The sequence below is a fragment of the Ahaetulla prasina genome, chromosome 11 (genome assembly GCF_028640845.1).
Source record: "Ahaetulla prasina isolate Xishuangbanna chromosome 11, ASM2864084v1, whole genome shotgun sequence".
Classification (NCBI taxonomy): Eukaryota; Metazoa; Chordata; class Lepidosauria; order Squamata; family Colubridae; genus Ahaetulla; species Ahaetulla prasina.
The window spans coordinates 25,779,578-25,796,866 of record NC_080549.1 but is presented as its reverse complement, the minus strand read 5'-3'; the positions used below and the strand labels follow the sequence as shown (position 1 = coordinate 25,796,866).

Sequence of the window (17,289 nt, the reverse complement as noted above, 5' to 3'; positions counted from 1 at the left end):
AAAAAATATATATGCATATATATTTTTGTTGTTTGAAACCACGTCCCACATCTATTAACATCTGACGAATAAAGAATAAAAATCCAATATTCCATCCCTGCACAATGCATTCAGTATATAAACAAGAACAAAAGAAACTAAAGTATAAATACTTTTATAATTATATTTTGCAGTTTACTGTAGTCCTCAACCTCCTGCCCGAGCAAGAATCACTCCCGAAGGTGATGGAGCCCCGATGAGTCCAGGAGGCAGTTACCCTCCAGTTCACGGCATCCACACGGAGTTTCATGGATGACTCAATGAAAGCCTCCCCTTGCCAACCACCCTTCTCTCTACCGGGTTCTCCCTCTCCCTCTACTCTCCTGAAGCTTCCTACGGAAGGACAGTCAGAGTCGGACCTTGAATGATGATGGACTGAAGAGCAGGACAGAAAGAAGTGGGAAAATAGCTCCGTTTTCTGCAAGACGATTCAGCCACCTGAAAGCAAAGTTAACGCAGCTGATGGCTGTGAATTAGGTGCAGGCGGAAACCCTGTTTCGGTTCTAATAAAAACTAGCTAAAAGTGGAAAGGTTATTTCTGCAGAAAGGTTTAAACTCTGTGCAAATGTAAAAGCAAGACTTTAGGAAGACGAGAAAATTGGAAGGAGAGCACATGAGAGGAGCTACTGTAGATGGCACAGGCCTGCCCCTCCCCCAGTCCAGATCTTTCTGGCCTCTCTGCTCATGGCCCCTTGCTCTGGAACAGGGGTCCCCAACCACCGATTCGTGGCCCAGTCCCTGGCCATAGCCTGTTTGGAACGGGGCCAAGGTAGTGGTGGGGGAGCACGCACATGTGCACAACGCTGCATTTGTGAAAGCGATGTACGTGCATACATGAAACCGTTCCCTCTCCCCTCCCCGCCGCCTCCACCAGTCAGCCGAACTGGAAAGGTTGGAGATTGCTGCTCTGGAACAGCAGAGCCTGATCTGGATACCAAGAGCTGGGGGGAATGAAGTAAATATCCTCAGTTCCTGCCATCCAATCCTAGAAAAAGGCACCTTGATTTACGATTCGTGTAGCAACCGTTCAAACTTACTATAGTACTGAAAAAAGTGGCTTTTGAGTGGTCCTTGCAGCATCCTTGCAGGTCATGTGATCAGTTCAGGCGCTTGGCAACCAAAGTATAGATACGAGGGTTGCAGCATCCTGGGGTCACGTGATCACCAGCCAGCTTCTGGCAAGCAAAGTCAACGGGAGAAGCTGATTTGGTTAATGACTGCCTGGTTTCTTTAAAACTTGCTTAACAATCGTGGTAAAAGGGTTATAAAATCAGGCCTAACTCACTTAACAACCACTTTGCTTAGCAATGGAAATTCTGGTCCAATTGTGGTCGTAAGTCAAGACCACCTGTATTTCGTTGTAGATCTATTCCACCTCAACCGGCTTTTGAATCTGTGCATCCCTGAGAGCAGAACCTTCTCTTTGCGTGTACAAATGAGTGTGCATGTGTGCAGAATCACCACCACGTGGTGCTGCATCCAGGAAAGGCTCTGCTGTGGTCTCCATTGGAGAGGACTTCCATCCTGAGTGCCCCCTGGGAAGAACCACCCAGGAGAGGGTCTTCCCACTATCCAAGCTCAGGAAAGCCTCAGCTTTTTAGCCCCGTGTTAGGAAACAAACAGGGCTTGCGTCCACCATGGACTTCTCTCAGCAGGCCAGCCTCTGATCCGGTTTTGTTGCCAAGGGTGACCCAATCCAAGTCAGAAGCTGGACAAGATGCTGGGGAGGGATCACCCCCCCCCCGAGGCTTCTTCCAGGCTGCCTGTACAACATCATGTGGGTCATATTGCAAAACCTTCTTTGCGGTTGCCTGGAAGAGCATGGAGCAAAACCTTTTAAGGTAAGAAACGGCTTCTAATGTGCAATTTGGAGCTGTGTGTGACCGCCCTCAGAGGACCTACAAAATGTTTCCTTCGGCATCAGCAGCTCCCACATTCCCAAGAGGCACGAATGCTTTGCAACCAAGGATGCTCGCAACAGAATTCATATGGGAAGAGATGGAGAAATTCTCCCCAAAAATCAAACTGGGCAGTTTTGAATATTGCTATGTAGGATTGTTATTGTTATTCAGAGGGCAATATTTTATAAGTAGCCTCCAGCTTTACAAGCTTGTTTAGTGACTGTTTCTAGTTACAGAGGCACTGAAAAAAGTGTCTTATTGGGGGTGGGGGGTGGAAGGCAGACTATATTTCCTCTCCCCGTTTTGGGGTGGTAGGGATTTAGTCACATGCAACCTCTGCTTCACTGTCCCTCTGTGTCTCTTAAACCCCAAGGTTCAAGCTCTGTTTTTGGTGCAAATAGATTTGTACATATAAGAGAATCACGAAGAAGATTGTCTGATTAGCCCTGTTTGTATTCTGTTCTGTTGTTGTTTTTTCTGCAGTGTTTGTTCCAAGTGTATTTGGTAAGGGGAAAATATTAAAATGTTCAAATTCATGTACTGGGCAACTTTCCAGAATATTTTTGTTTTGCAATGTCAGGTTTCGGCCTGAGGATGGAAAGAGGTCATTTTGCTCAGAGCACTGAAGGCCTGGTTGTCCACCTACCATTTAAGTATCTCTAGCAAAGGAAAGTCAGTGGATAATATAAGGGTGTGTGTGTGTGTGTATCACTGGTGGGTTGCCCCTGGTTCGGACCAGTTCTTACGAACCGGTAGTAAAACCTGGGGTAGGCTCTGCCCATCGACCCTGACATCATCAGGAACGCGATCCCAGTGCAAACCGGTAGTAAAGGTAAGTAGAACCCACCCCTGGTGTGTATGTGTGTGAGAGAGAGAGAGAAGAGGAGGAGGAGAGAGAGAGAAGCAGAGGTATAAGTTCAGAGAGGAAAGGATCACAAAAGGCTGCAAAGAAAAAATATCTGCTGGGAACTCTGCATAGGCATCAGGAAGGGCATCTGGCCAGTAAACACTCAGCTCCATCCAGTCACTCTGACTCTACTCTGAATAAGGGCTGCAGGATCGTAAAAAGGGAGGTTTTCTGCAGTCAAGTTGAAAGCCTCTTCAAGCATGCCCATCGCCTTTTGATTCCTATTCCTGCTCTTTGGTCTTCACAATCAAGAGAAAAAAGGGCTAAAATTGGTCTACCTGCAGGCCCTGCTTTGGGGCGGGGGAGCCTTCCCCACCCAATTCAGAGCAACTTTTTTTTAGGGACAAGTGAAGTGTTTATTTGTTTCTTTATATGCCACCTTTGTTGTTTTTATAAATAATTCAAGGTGGCAGACATACTCCTTAGATCCACTTCTAGGAATCAAAATAAACAGACAGGGCCTGTTGTAAAAGTGTGGCCCTTTCCAATGGAATAAAACAATGGAACAAAAAAAGCCAACCCTGCAAAAAATATGAAGAAATATCAGAGAAAAGAAGGATACAGACAATTATAAAATTACCTAAACATTTAACCAATTTGTCTAATGCCTGAAGAAAAATAGAATGTGACCTACTGAATTGGAATAGAGAAGTCAGGGGGCACCCAAACAACCTAAGTGTTCACCCTCTCAAAGATTAGAGGAGGAGGAGGAGGCATTACTCAAGGTGGGCACCATGATTTGGAAGGAACATCTGACAGTCTCCTCCAAGGTGTGTCCTAAAGACAACAGCCATGAGCAGAAGGGATCGGGAAAGAAAACACATCTGATATGTTTAGCTTAAAGTATCTGAAGAGCTGCCATTTTGCAGAATTGTTTAGAGTTATTCCAGGGAACCAAACAAGCAATGATGGGCTTACATTTCAAGGACATCGACTTATTGTAAACTCCAAGAAACATTTCTTACCATGAAGAGCTACTGAACAGTAGAACAAGCTTCATAGTGTGTGTGTGTGTGTGTGTGTGTGTGTGTGTGTGTGTGTGTGTGTGTGTTTAAATGGACTGGGGCATCAGTTAGAGGTTCTGAAGCTGTGGAGAGAGTTTTGGCCCAGTGATGTTCAAGGTCTCGTTCATTCTGTGGAGCTACAGTAGAACCTCCTCAGGTAATCATAATAATGGAACAGCTTTATGAAGGGAAAGCTGCTTTCTGTATCAGAAGGTTAAGTTATTTAGAGCTGTACTTCCCAGGAAAAGCTTTAAAAATCCTACTTTTAAAGAGTGACTCAAAAGAGATAAATTATGTTCTCCCCTGAATATCACCTACTGCACGTTATTGCATCATTCACCCAGTAGCGAACTCCTATCTGATGGAATTGTTTTGTCACCAGTGGTGACACGGCCCTCCTCAACTGTACGGCTGCCATTCTGTTCTGCACATTCTTCTCCAGATACAAGTGCAGCCCACCTATAGCACATGACAGTAATGCTGCTTCCGGCTCACAGGGGACAGCAGCTGACTGACCCTATGCGAGGAAAGTTGTGGCTGGTGAAGCCCTTCCTAACAGGGGAGATTACGATGAGAGAGAGCTCCCTGCGAACTGCATTCCTTCCGAAGCAGCCCAACCCTCTTTCAGAACAGACAGACATGATGATGCCTCTGTTTGGGAAGCATCCACCCACAAGCTTCCATCTTGCCAGATTTAGCCTCTGTTTATTGGCTCCCACCCAGCCCATTCCTCAATTTTGGCATTGGTTCATGACACGCACAGTCTCACCTGGTTGAGATGTTATGGAGAAATATAGCTATTCTCAGCAGAATGGTGGCACCCCTCCCCAGACTCTTCATGGCTGTCCCCAACAGTTCCGTCCAGAACTTAAGGAGCCCCGGGGATATGGTACTGCCTTTGCGCCCAAAGACCATCAGTCCGTCCCCATGAAATTAGTCCTTCTATCAGGAATAGAAGCATCCTAGAACATGGTCTCCAACCCCAACTGTGGGGATGATTCAGAAGGAGCCAGAGGTATCAAAGGCTACAGAGAGATCCAGCAGAACCAAAGACTTCCATCAGCGGCCAAAACCTGATTCATTATCCAAGCTGGCCCTGAACTCTGAGGGAAAGCAGTTATGTTTCCTCCTGCAAATACCTGTGGCTCTATGAGACAATCCTCCCCAAAGGAAACTCTCCCCATCAGATTGTTTTGTTTCTAAATCTTCTCTGAGCATTAGAAAATACTTTTTTTCCAGGAATGTTGCTTCTGGCTTCAGGTAATATATATATAGAGAGAATCCTCTCAAAAAATCCCAGTAAAATAGACTGGTGACCCCTTTTCACTGCAGAAAGACAAATTCACTCCTCCCTGGATCTACTCAGTCAGACGTCTGCTTGGCTCACCTGACCTCAAGTCAAGTTGGGCAAGGGAGCAAAAGCTGGCCACAGGCAGATGTTTTCTGGCCTTTCCTGAGGCCTTCAAGATGGAAAGCAATCAAACATAACTGGGCCAGAAAGTCTACAAACCAAGAGCTGAAAGCTTCATCAACAGCACAGACAGTCATCTCATCCGTAAAGAGCTCCATTAGGCAAGGGGTTCCCAACCCCCAGTCAATGGCCCAGTGCCAGGCCTCAGTCTGTTTGGAACTGGACCACGAAAGTGGTGAGCGAGCACATGTGTGTGCAGGCACAGCGTCATTTCAGAAAGTGGCATGTGTGCACGCAAAACCATCCCTTCTCCCCTTCCACACCTCCGCCAGTCTGCCCAGCTGGAAAGGTTGGGAAGAGCTGCATTAAGGGGTTCCAGGGGCAATCTCTGAACTGCTTTGAAAACCTCTGCTGGACAATAAAGGGAGCCTCCTTTGAAACCTGCACTGTCCCGCTTGTGGTGCGATGGGGTGCTGGCAGTTGGGCCCAGTCAGTCTCCTAACAGCTGTTGTATCATTTTACTTGTTGTGGTCTGCCAGCATCCTGCAGATCTGGCAACGGAGTCAGACAGCGATGAGGCTGAGGAAGAACACGGGCCAATCCTGGAGGCTGGGGAAGGCCTGGATGAGGACTCTGCGTCGGAGGCAGAGGTAGGGCCAGGGCCATCGGGGAGTGAAGTTCAGACTCCAGAGCCTCCAGAGTCTGACAGTAGTGAGGCAGAGGAACAGGAGGAGCCTTCCTCCATGAGAACAGCTGCCAGAAGGCAAGAGCAGCTCAAGCAAAGAGGACAACTCAGGAGTAGGGCCAAGAGATGATTGGCCCCTCCCATAAGCCTTAAAAGACCAGCATCGGCGTTTGGGCTCTTTGCTGGAAAACAAAGTTGATATCTTCTTCTTGTTGCATTTATTTCGCATCGGTGTCTTCTGAACTTTTGCCAAGAAAGGCCTTTGGCAGTTTGCCTAATTGGACTAAGGTCGGTGATAGAAATGAGGAATTGTGTTGGGAGGAATTTGCTTTAATTTAGTTGAACTACACTGAGAATGAAGTAATTCTCAGCTATTCGAATAAAGTTCGTTTGTTTTTACACTGACTGAGTTTCCTACTACCTACTTGGGCCTGGGTTACAACAGCACTCTGCCAGCTATTTCCCAGAAAACCAGGGAGAGCTGGTTGGGTCAATGGCACTCATTCTTTCAGTTTAAGCCCTGGTGGTGCAGTGCTTAGAATGCAGTATTGCAGACTAATTCTGCTGACTGCCAGCAGTTCGATCCTGACCGGCTCAAGGTTGGCTCAGCCTTCCACATTCTTCTGAGGTTGGTCAAATGAGGACTCAGATTATTGAGGGAAATACGTTGACATTATAAGTGCTCAGGGAGCACTGTAAAGCACTGTGGGGTGGTATATAAGTCTAAGTGCTATTGCTATTAATCAGTTTCAGTAGGATGACTGGTTCCGACCTATGACCCTTGCCCAAAGCAAGCAAAATCCACAAGAACTTGGTGGAATTCAGTTGGCCTTCTTTCAAACCAAACCTGGGTTGGTTCGATGACAACAACTCCACTACACATGGTTAGGGTTAGGGTGAGATCCCACAGCTGTTGTGGAGATCGCACAAGCTAGACCTGCATACTAAGATAGGAATCCAGCTCTCATTCCAAAAATTGGCGGGGGTTTTTTCCTCAAAAGGGCTGTTTATGCATATCAGCTGCAGTCAGAATTATGGCAGTGCAGCTGCTGGCGTGACGCGCAACGCCTGAGTGCGCCTAGGTCTATGTACAGCAGGTTGAAGCTTGCCAGAGTAAAGTCTTGTGTCTCTTCTTTCTTCGCCTCTTGACTAACAAAAGTTGAAGTAAAAAGCGGCTGACAGAAATGCTACTCATCTGAGCAAGCACTAAAATCTTTTAGGAGCCAAAAATGGACAGAATTCATTTTAGAGACAGGGACAGCAGAAAGACAGACTGACAGAGTGGATAAAAATCAATGATTTTTTAAAATAAAAACAATCAGATTTTTTAAAAAATTAAACTGGATTTTTTTTTTTTTATCAAATTTATTTTAATAAAATGCTTTTGGAGTAAAAATCTACCTAAAGATCATTTTCTATTTAAGGTACATTAATAATTTAGTTTATTCAGCATGAAATGGAACTTAGTTATGTAGCATGAGGCTGTATATTCTGCAGTATTGGGGCTGTCGGTGAGTCAAAGCAGGTTAGAGGAGGAGACGCTGCAGGATAGAGTTGACACTTGCTCTTTAAAAATTATGATTTAAATTGAGTTGATTTAAATCAAGCCTTTTTACTAGTGATTTAAACCATGATTTAAATTGTGATTTAAATTGACTTGATTTAAATCAAATCCATCCTGAGACAGATAAAAAAGAGAGGGTGGGGGGAAGGCTATAATGTTAGATGTGTTCCGGTTCTGTTTGCAATGGATCTTAGATCATGGCACTTCTTTTAAAAAAGGCTTTTTAAAAAAATATGATATATATGATGGGTACGTAATTCCCGCTCCATTTTAGGAAAGTCATTTCTTTGGGTTTTTACACTAATGCACTGTTACCAAGAAATGACACTGAAACATTTGTTAGACTTTAAGAAATGATACAAGAAAATCACTGGTTTTGGATTAGAGTAATAAAATATTTCAAAATTAGTAATATTTTCCCCACAATTAGCATCAAATATCTGAGGTCTCTCCATTGGCCCTTCTCCAATCCTCTCCTACAATGTTTCTCAATCTTGGCAACTCTATGATGTGTGGACTTCAACTCCCAGAATCCCCCAGCCAGCCATGCTGGCTGGGAGATTCTGGGAGTTGAAATCCAAAGTTGATTTCAACTTTGCCAAAATTGAGAAACACTGCAGTACAATGTGTAGGCCTACCCTCCATAATTTTCAGTGATAATGAAAAGGACTTCCAGATAGTATGTGCAAGCTTGTCAAAGCCCTTAGATGTTAAGTTAATCACCTATGTTTGCCTCCCCCTTCAAACTGCCCCCTCCCCAGTGATCATGGTTTTGGTCACCTCTTTGACAACAGAAAGAGACGATTAACTTCTCTTTTCATATGACCTGCCTAAATGGGAGAGGATTGTTCATTCATTCATTCATTCATTCATTCATTCATTCATTCATTCATTCATTCATTTTATAAGACCACTCAACTCAAGTACATGACTCTGGGTTACTCACCACATTTAAGTTCAAAATAAGTCCAATTCACACAAACACACTCTGCACACTCAAACCTGATCAGAAGAAATAAGCAGAACTACCTATTGTTAAAATGTGACATTCTGCAACACTCTTAAATTTGCTTCTAAATAATTATTTATTGGGTTATGGGAGAAGGAGGGCACTAGCATGTTTATCAACAGCAATAAAGCAGACATGGAGTCTGAAAGCCGCTTCTAAGCTAAGCCAATTTATTGGAGCATCAACTATCAAGAGTAGCTGTGTATACCTTAATAACGGATAGGGCTGTGATGGCGAGCCAAGGCCCGTGTGCCAGAGGTGGCACTCAGTGCCCTCTCTGATGGCATGCAAGCCATCGCCTCAGTTCAGTTCCGCTGTGCATGCACGCACACCTCTCATCAGCCAGCTGGTCTTCAGGTCTCTGCCATGCATGCAAGGGGGCCACGCACACATGCGCAGCGGGGTGGGGCACATGCGCAGGGGCCGCACACACATTGCATTTTGGGGGTTTGGGCGCACATACATTTGCATGCGCTTTTAGCACTCGGTCCAGAAAAGGTTAGCCATCACTCACTGGGATAGGGTGCTTAAAAGTGCTACAACACCCGGCATCTAATCTGATGTGGGTCAATGTGGGACATACTGATGCTAAATTCCGACGCTACTTTGGAAGTTCCAGGTAATTTATAGCAAGCAGTTTTAAATTATATTTCAAGCTTAACCTTGATTCATCCATATATTAGATGCGTTATTGCTCTTTATCAACTATCATTCAAATATGGTGCTGTATTTTCTTCTATCGTTGTTTTAGCAGAAGTTACCATGCTAAGATAACCTGCAGAAATTCATAATACTGCAGGAATGAAGACTGGTCAGCTGAATAAACTTTTCCCTGCCCTTGGATAGGAAGGTCCGTTTCCTACTGCAGAAGGCTGATGTCAACCTTCCCAGGTAGAGCAGGCAGGAAGCACTTTCAGGGGAGCTCCTTCTACTTTACTGTAAGTCTGTAGAATCTTGCAAGTCTGATAGTATAAATCTCCTGCAAACTTTTTACACAGCCTAAAAATTTAGGGTTCCTTTCTGAGTTTCTTTCTCTGCCCCTTATACAGCTGCAGGCTCTGCCCCCTCTCACCTGATCATTCCCATCTCTCCCCCACTCCAAATCTCCCAAGGTCATTCATGTCATTGCAGGTGAAGACAGGTGCATCTTTCTGAACCCTCAGAATGGAGGACCAGAAATGCAGGAAGCGTAAGATTAAAACTCATTGCTCCCCAGCAATTTTACACTCAGAATTCCAGATTTTGTCTCCAGGCAACCTCTTACAGAGAGAGCTCCAGGGCAGAACTTAGCTGAAATTCTGAACTAATTCAGGATCTTCCAGCAATTGTAGATCACTGATTTGAAGAGGAGTCTGGCTCTTTTATTGTCCTAAATCTGGAACCTGAAAATTTGAAAATGTATAGATGGTTTGATAAATTTCTGTTAAGCCAAATATATCCATTGCAGGTAAATGTATAGATGGTTTGATAAATTTCTGTTAAGCCAAATATATCCATTGCAGGTAGTCCTCATTTTACAACAATTGAACCCAACGTTTCTGTTGCTAAGCAAGACAGTTACTGAGTTTTGTCCCATTTTACAACCTTTTTTTGCCATAGTTGTTAAGTGAATCTTTGCAAGTGTTAAGTTAGTCACATGGATATGAAGTCACTCTGTCTTCCCCATTGACTTTGCTTGTCAAAAGGTCACAAAAGAGGATCAGAGGAACCCGGGGTCACTGCAACCGTCATAAACATGAGTCAGTTGCCAAATGTCTGAAGTTTGATCGTGTGTCCATGGAGATGCTGCAATGGTCATAAGTGTGAAAAATGGCCATAAGGTCACTTTTTTTCAGTGCCATTGTAACTTCTAACAGTCACTAAACAAATGGTTTTAAGTTGAGATTAACCTGTACTGAGAAGCGCAACACATTGTTTGGGTGGAAGATGTTTTGATGCTCCAGACATAAATGGTTTGGGGGAGAGAAGAAAACAAGCAGCTCAATCACAGAAGCCACCTTCAGCCGGCCTCCTCCTCTCAGCCCAGCCAGGCTCACAAGCTGGCCATGAAGGACCAGGAAGAAGAAAGCACTAGACATACACTGTTGTGGTCCGTCAGCAGGCTGTGGAGCTGGCAATGGAATTGGACAGTGATGAGGCTGAGGGGAGGCTGACAGTAGTGAGGCAGAGGAACAGGAGGAGCCTGTTCCTAGTGCACGCATGAGAAGAGCTGCCAGAAGGCAACAGCAGCTCAAGCAAAGAGGATGACTCGCGAGTAGGGCCAAGAGATGATTGGCCCCTCCCATAAGGCTTAAAACAGACCAGCAATGGTGTTTGGGCTCTTTGTCGGAAAACAACATAGATAGCTTCGTCTTCTGCTTCGTCTATGTCTTGCATTTATTTTTGTGACTTCTGAACATTTGCCAAGAAAGGCCTTTGGCAGTTTGCCTAATTGGACCAAGGTTTGCGATAGGACTCAGGAATTTGTGTTGGGAGGAATTTGCTTTAATTTAGTTGAACTATGCTGAGAATGAAGTAATTCTCAGCTGTTCGAATAAAGATTGTTTGTTTTTTCACTAACTGAGTTTCCTACTACCTACTTGGGCTTGGGTCACAACGTACATATCCCCTCAAGCGCTTGGTGGGAAGATGGGATATTAAAACTCTGATGAAGGAACCCATTTGTTGGGAGACAGTCCAGAGGAAGCCAACTCACTTTCTGATCCTTCGCTGTTCTTGCTTCTCTTGTTTCTGCGCACACGGCGGCTTTCTTCTCTAAAGAGAGTCCTCTCCTCGGGGGAGAAGACATTCAGCCAGGCCATCTAAGAGAAGAAGAACAGGAGAGGTCAGCAGAGATCAGCACAACACAAACAATTCACATCAGGCAGTTTGGAAAAGCAAATAATGCACAATGCCAAGATTAGCAACTTTGACCATTAAGTAAGTAAGAGCAGCAGCCAAACCACATCCAGCCTCAGTTTCCAGAGAACCAGCTGTGACGTTGAGCAAACACCAGACTTGGGGCAGGGGAGCGGGAAGGCAAAATGAAACACTGACAATTTTATTGCCACTGGCTTCGCTGAGTCACACGAAGGGGATTGAACGATTTTTCGCAGGATATTAAAACTGTTCTGTTCTGAATAATTTGAAACGAATGTCCACATTTCTATTTTTATTCTATTGATATTAATTTTTATTTTATGGTTTTAAATTTTCTAATTTGTTTGAAACTACTAGACTCAAATTTTAAAGGACAATTCAGAGAAATAATTTTATCAGAAAAATGTGAGATTCTGCCACCTCTCACTCAGCTGCATCTTTTTGATCTCTGACCATATTAAGACATTGTTCAAATCTAACTGCAGTCCATATCTAATGTTTCCTTCTGAGATGAGCTCCATGGAGGGTTCAGGATAAGGATGGCACAAAGTCTTTGGAGAGGAGCACAGCTATGCCTGGACCCATCATCAACAACCATTATCAAAGGGGAAGTCCACAACAGACAAGTACCAACACAATGACACATAATCACCAGTAACATGTCAAACGGATGACAAAAGCAGTGAAACTCTTCTCAATCAGTCAGAATGGAGTTGGAAGGGGCCCTAGAGGTCTTCTAGTCCAATCCCCTGCTCAAGCAGGAGACCCTACTCCATTTCAGACAAGTGGCTGTCCAGTCTCTTCTTAAAAACCTTCAGTGATGGAGCACCCACAACTTCTGGTGGCAAGCTGTTCCACTGGTTAATTCTCACTGTTAGGATGTTTCTCCTCAATTCCAGGTTGCTTCTCTCCTTGGTTAGTTTCCATCCATTGTTTCTTATCCTGCCTTCAGGTGGTTTGGAAAATAAGTTGACCGCCCGCCTCCTCTTTGTGGCAGCCCCTCAAATACTGGAAGGCTGCTCTCATGTCACCCCTAGTCCTTCTCTTCTCTAGATAGGCATACCCAGTTCCTGCTTTCCTCTCAACCATGTGAGAGAAAAATGGGAAACAGGAAGGTAACCTGGCATAGATTCAAATACCATCACATTGCACTAAGACAAGCCCTCCCTATTCATGTCGGTAGAGGAGCCCTGCTGCAGATCCTATCAGTCAAGGGACTCCAGCTGACGCAACCCATGCAAAGAGTTTTCTCTGCTGTAGTGCCAACCCTCTGGAACACACTTTCTCCCCCCCCCCTCCTAACCTTCCACAAGGGCTTGAAGACCTGGCTCTGCTGGTTGGCCTGGGGCCTCCTCCCATGGGGGAGTACCCCACACTGGTGGCGGCCACTGGGCTAATTAGCAGAACCCCACCTCACTGCTGCACTTTCTGCTCCTGTTCTGCCCATCTTTTAATTCATCTTATTATTGCACTTCCCTTGTTTATTTTTATTGTTTCATTGCTTTGCTATCATTAGGTTTACGTTTTTTTTAAAAAAAATTCCATTTTACTGTTGTAAGCCGCCCAGGGTAGCCGCTTGGCGAGATGGATGACAAATAAATTTAACAAATAAATAAACCTTCAAACTCCCTCCAGTGGTCTTCCCAGTGTCTGTGGAACTACTTGCAGAGGGCAACCACCAGAATGTGCCACTTCTCAGGATCTGTCCCATTTCTGCCCCCCCCCCCCCATTATTCTCACCAGGAAGAGCAACAAGGAAAGTCACTGACTGATTAGCAGCCCAGCCTTTAAATCTGCCTGCCTTCCAACCAATGAACAAAATAGTTCAGCTTCATAATTTTAAGCTTAGTAATAGCACAAATCAATCTCTTGGAGACAGTTCTTTGAGAACCAAAGGGGCTGGGAATAGTACAGTTAGACTCCATCGTCAAATGATCTAACAGCACTGCGATTCTTTGGCATACGCGTTTCTTCATAACGACCCAGATTTAGCTCAGCATCGGTGATATGATCATTAAACAGGTGCTGAAGTTAGTATAAAGTTTCAAAAAGAGTATGATACCTCAACCCCAAGGAATGTGCAGTTGCCTTAGGGAGGTCATTCCACCTGAATTCACATCTTATCCTTCACATTGCAATGCCCAAGGTAATGCAAGAGAAAAATCTGCTTTTGTATAACAGAAAGCCAACATCTGAGTCATAGAAGAAGGTCACAATTTTTAATCATGCTACTCAGAACCTGCCAAAGTCCAAAAATGTGCTTGTGTCCCAAATCCCAGTGCTCAGCATGCAAGGTAGTAAAATCCTTTCCCAGTGTCCAGAGCCAGCCTGGCCCAGGTGCCCAAGAATCCTGTTCAGAGAAGGAAGATGCTACTTCTATATAAACCCTTAGTCTCTCTGAAGCCTATTCCTACAGTTGCTATCTATTAAGTCAAGGTGCAAATTGACTTGGTGCAAATAGTATGGTGCAAATAGTATGGAAAGACAAAGCCCTTTGTTGAGTAACATAAGTTACTGCTGGAATAGCCATCTGGTAAAGGCAAGCACAACTTCAACAGAAATGCTCAGGGCTCGCCTCACTCCAATTGGTCAGAACTCTGAGAAGCTGGCTTAGTGCCTTCTGATAGAACAGCATGGAGATTTCATCAATGAACCAATGCGTTGAAGGTCTCTCAGACAAAAGGCAGGTATCTCATTCTTTGACACCTTTGTATTCCAGGAGTCTCAGTAATCCAGGAAAGAAAGTGCCATTCACAGCCAATCAATCAAACCTGGTCAGACAGCAAAGAACTGAGACAGAAGCCCTCCGGAAAAGAAGGCAGCAAATAAACAGGACCTTGGATAGCTCTTTCTGAGAGCTGAACAAAAGGAAGGAAGGAAGGAAGGAAGGAAGGAAGGAAGGAAGGAAGGAAGGAAGGAAGGAAGGAAGGAAGGAAGGAAGGAAGGAAGGAAAACTTCTTCCCCTGATTTTTTAGGGGAAGACATTTCAGGAAAAATGTTTTAGGACATTTTGTATTATGTCATAAACTGATGTCTAATTCTCAATTTCACATGTATTATCTCCCTACATTTGCATGACCACCTAAAACAGGGGTTCCCAACCAGGGGTGTGAGACGATATTCCAAGGGGTGCAAAAATTTGGGTTTAGAAGTTTTTGGTTTTTTTTTAATTTGAATTTATATCCCGCCCTTCTCCGAAGACTCAGGGCGGCTTACATTGTGTAAGGCAATAGTCTCATCCATTTGTATATTATATACAAAGTCAACTTGTATTGCCCCCTCAACAATCTGGGTCCTCATTTTACCTACCTTATAAAGGATGGAAGGCTGAGTCAACCTTGGGCCTGGTGGGACTCGAGCCTGCAGTAATTGTAATTGCAGGCAGCTGTGTGTTAATAACAGGCTGCATTAGTCTGGTGAGCCACTTCCCAGTGGCTTCCCAGTTTCAAAATTATAGTGTATATGCATAATTATATGGATATAATTATTTACTTTTGTAAGGGGTGTGAGAATATATCAGAAGCGTTCTAGGGGTGCAGGCTATAGAAAAGGTTGGGGACCCCGACCTAAAAGATGAGAAGTCTGCATCAAGACAAGGCTCAGTACCAAACTAATTTGTGGAATTTAAACTAATGATAGAAGATCTGAATAGAATGATATTTCAGGACTGCTTTTGGGTACTGCAAAGTTTAATTTAATTTTCTATAAGGACCAGACAACCCATGACCTGGATCAACTTTCTTTACCAGATTCCTCAATGCCTCCACCAGTGGCAGAACTTCTAATGTGCTGCCTTCCTTGTAATAATTGGGTTAGAGTCAAAGCTATATCTGCCTTGGAAACAGCCCCTGCTGAATTTGATAGTGCAGTCAAAGTTCAGTTAAAACATTTCAGGAAAAATGTTTTATGACATTTTGTATTATGTCATGAAATATTTTATAAAATTTGCCAAATTTCACTTTCCTGGGAGTCGTGGGTTCCAAATGTTGGACACTCTGTAAATTAGCCCAATTGAGAAATCTTGGTTCAAACCCTGCTGCCCGTTTCAGCCATTCAAAGGCTACAGGAACAAGTGTTTAAACACCATGTGGTTGAATGAAGAGCTCATAAAATCACATACGGTAATCATAGAACTGTAAAGGGAAGCAATGATGAAGGGTCAACTACTTCAACCCGAGTCATGGTGGCACAATGGTTAAAATGCAGAATTGCAAGCTAACTCTGCAGAGCTGGTCAGGAGTTTGATCCTGACCAGCTCAAGATTGACTCAGCTTTCCATCCTTCCGAAGTCAGTAAAATGAGGACCCAGATTGTTCGGGGCAATATGCTGACATTGTAAACTTCTCAGAGAATCCTTTAAAGCACCATGAAATGGTACATAAGTCTAAGTGCTGTTGATATTGCTTTGCATTCTGCATCAAAATCAATTAAGCCATTCATGAAAAGTAATTGAAAGGTCTTAAGAATTTTCAGAGATAAAGTACCTACAACTTCTATAAGTATACTGTTTGCCATCAGGATTTTTTTTTCTCCTTGTAAAATAACTCCTTGTTCCTCCCAGCTCAATTCAGTATTCCAACCTGTCCAGGTTAGACTGATTTAGATTAGATTAATTTCATTCTGTAATACTACAGTAGATAGAGCCTGCTCTCCCCCCCACCCCCAAAATTGGCGGGGCAAGTGACTGTATAACCAGAGAGCAAATCTGAAGATGCACTGAAGATGTTACAGTATATAATCTGGCAACGAAATCTCTGCAAGCAAACAACTGAGCTCAGACAGCACCAAGGACTCCTCCACAAGCTATTATGTAATAGTTTGGATAGTGATGTATTTAATTAAGGTGGGTCCACAACTTATGGAAACTTATGGTTATCTTATGCAGAGCCTTCCTTGCTGAAAGCTTTGTTCCAATCAAGATTTTACCCTTGTTCCCTAGACTAGTTTCTCTGCCCAAGGAAGAAGACATGATTTGTCTCACATGATTTATTTTGACAAAGTCCTGGTGGATCTTGGAAATCATGGTACTCTCCTCATAATTCATAGAAGTGTCCTAGTTTACCATCCACTCTACCGTCTCTACCAGGGGTTGATATTCAGCAGGGAATGTGAGGTCCTCTTTTTTCCCTTTCCTGAAGAAAGGAGGTCACATTTGGTCTTCTTCAGGCCTTTGGCACTTACCCTGTTCTTCAGACTTCCTCAAAGATGATGTCCTGTTCTCTCCATCAAGCCCAACATTACAGTGGACTTTATTTCAGCACATTTCTATAATCCCTATTATGCTATATGTGCCCTGTTGGAAATCTAATTTCTGTATGAGACACTTAACAGATTAAACAATGAACCCTGTGTAGCATATTGCTATCCACCAGAATATTACTACCTAGAATACTGTCTCCTAAATTGTGATCAAGTGCCCCATCTATAATTTAGCAAAAAATATCTGTAAAACCACTGGGCGCTTGGGGGGGGGTGCAGTTCAGCATTTCATGGCATCGCACTGCCTTGCAACCCATATCTACTGCAATTATTCTGGGTAGGCTGATTTCAGGGAAGGGTTATCCTTTGCCTTCTTTTGCAAGCTTCTATTTCAAGTTGAGGTTAAAGGATCCAGGTCTAAATTAACCATTGGAATCTTAAGGGCGTTTTCTGATGGTTGAAGAACCTGTCAGGTTTGTAGTGTCGTGACCTTCACGCCCAGTGACACGGCCAAGTGTCCTTATGAGAGCCTATGAGGGTTGAGGAGAACCTAGTCCGGCGGGGGAGCAGATGTTCCAAAGAATGGGTGTCACAACTGGGTCTGCCCCTTTCATAGACAAGATCCATAGCATGTCTTTCCTGCCTGATCTGATGGAATAGTCAAGCACAATGGGGGAGAGGTGGTCCTACAAATAACTTAGTCCATGCCAT

The 17,289-nt window shown here is 44.0% G+C and overlaps 1 protein-coding gene across 6 annotated transcripts in view; it reads right to left on the bottom strand.

The window, feature by feature from the left end:
• Positions 1 to 17,289, bottom strand: part of EDA (ectodysplasin A) — a 76,049-nt gene that overhangs the window by 14,826 nt on the left and 43,934 nt on the right. For all 6 annotated transcript variants that reach the window (XM_058196983.1, XM_058196982.1, XM_058196984.1 and 3 more), the window contains exon 2: positions 11,216 to 11,321. In XM_058196983.1, coding sequence (XP_058052966.1) covers positions 11,216 to 11,321 — 106 coding nt within the window. The remainder of the gene's footprint in view (positions 1 to 11,215; positions 11,322 to 17,289) is intronic.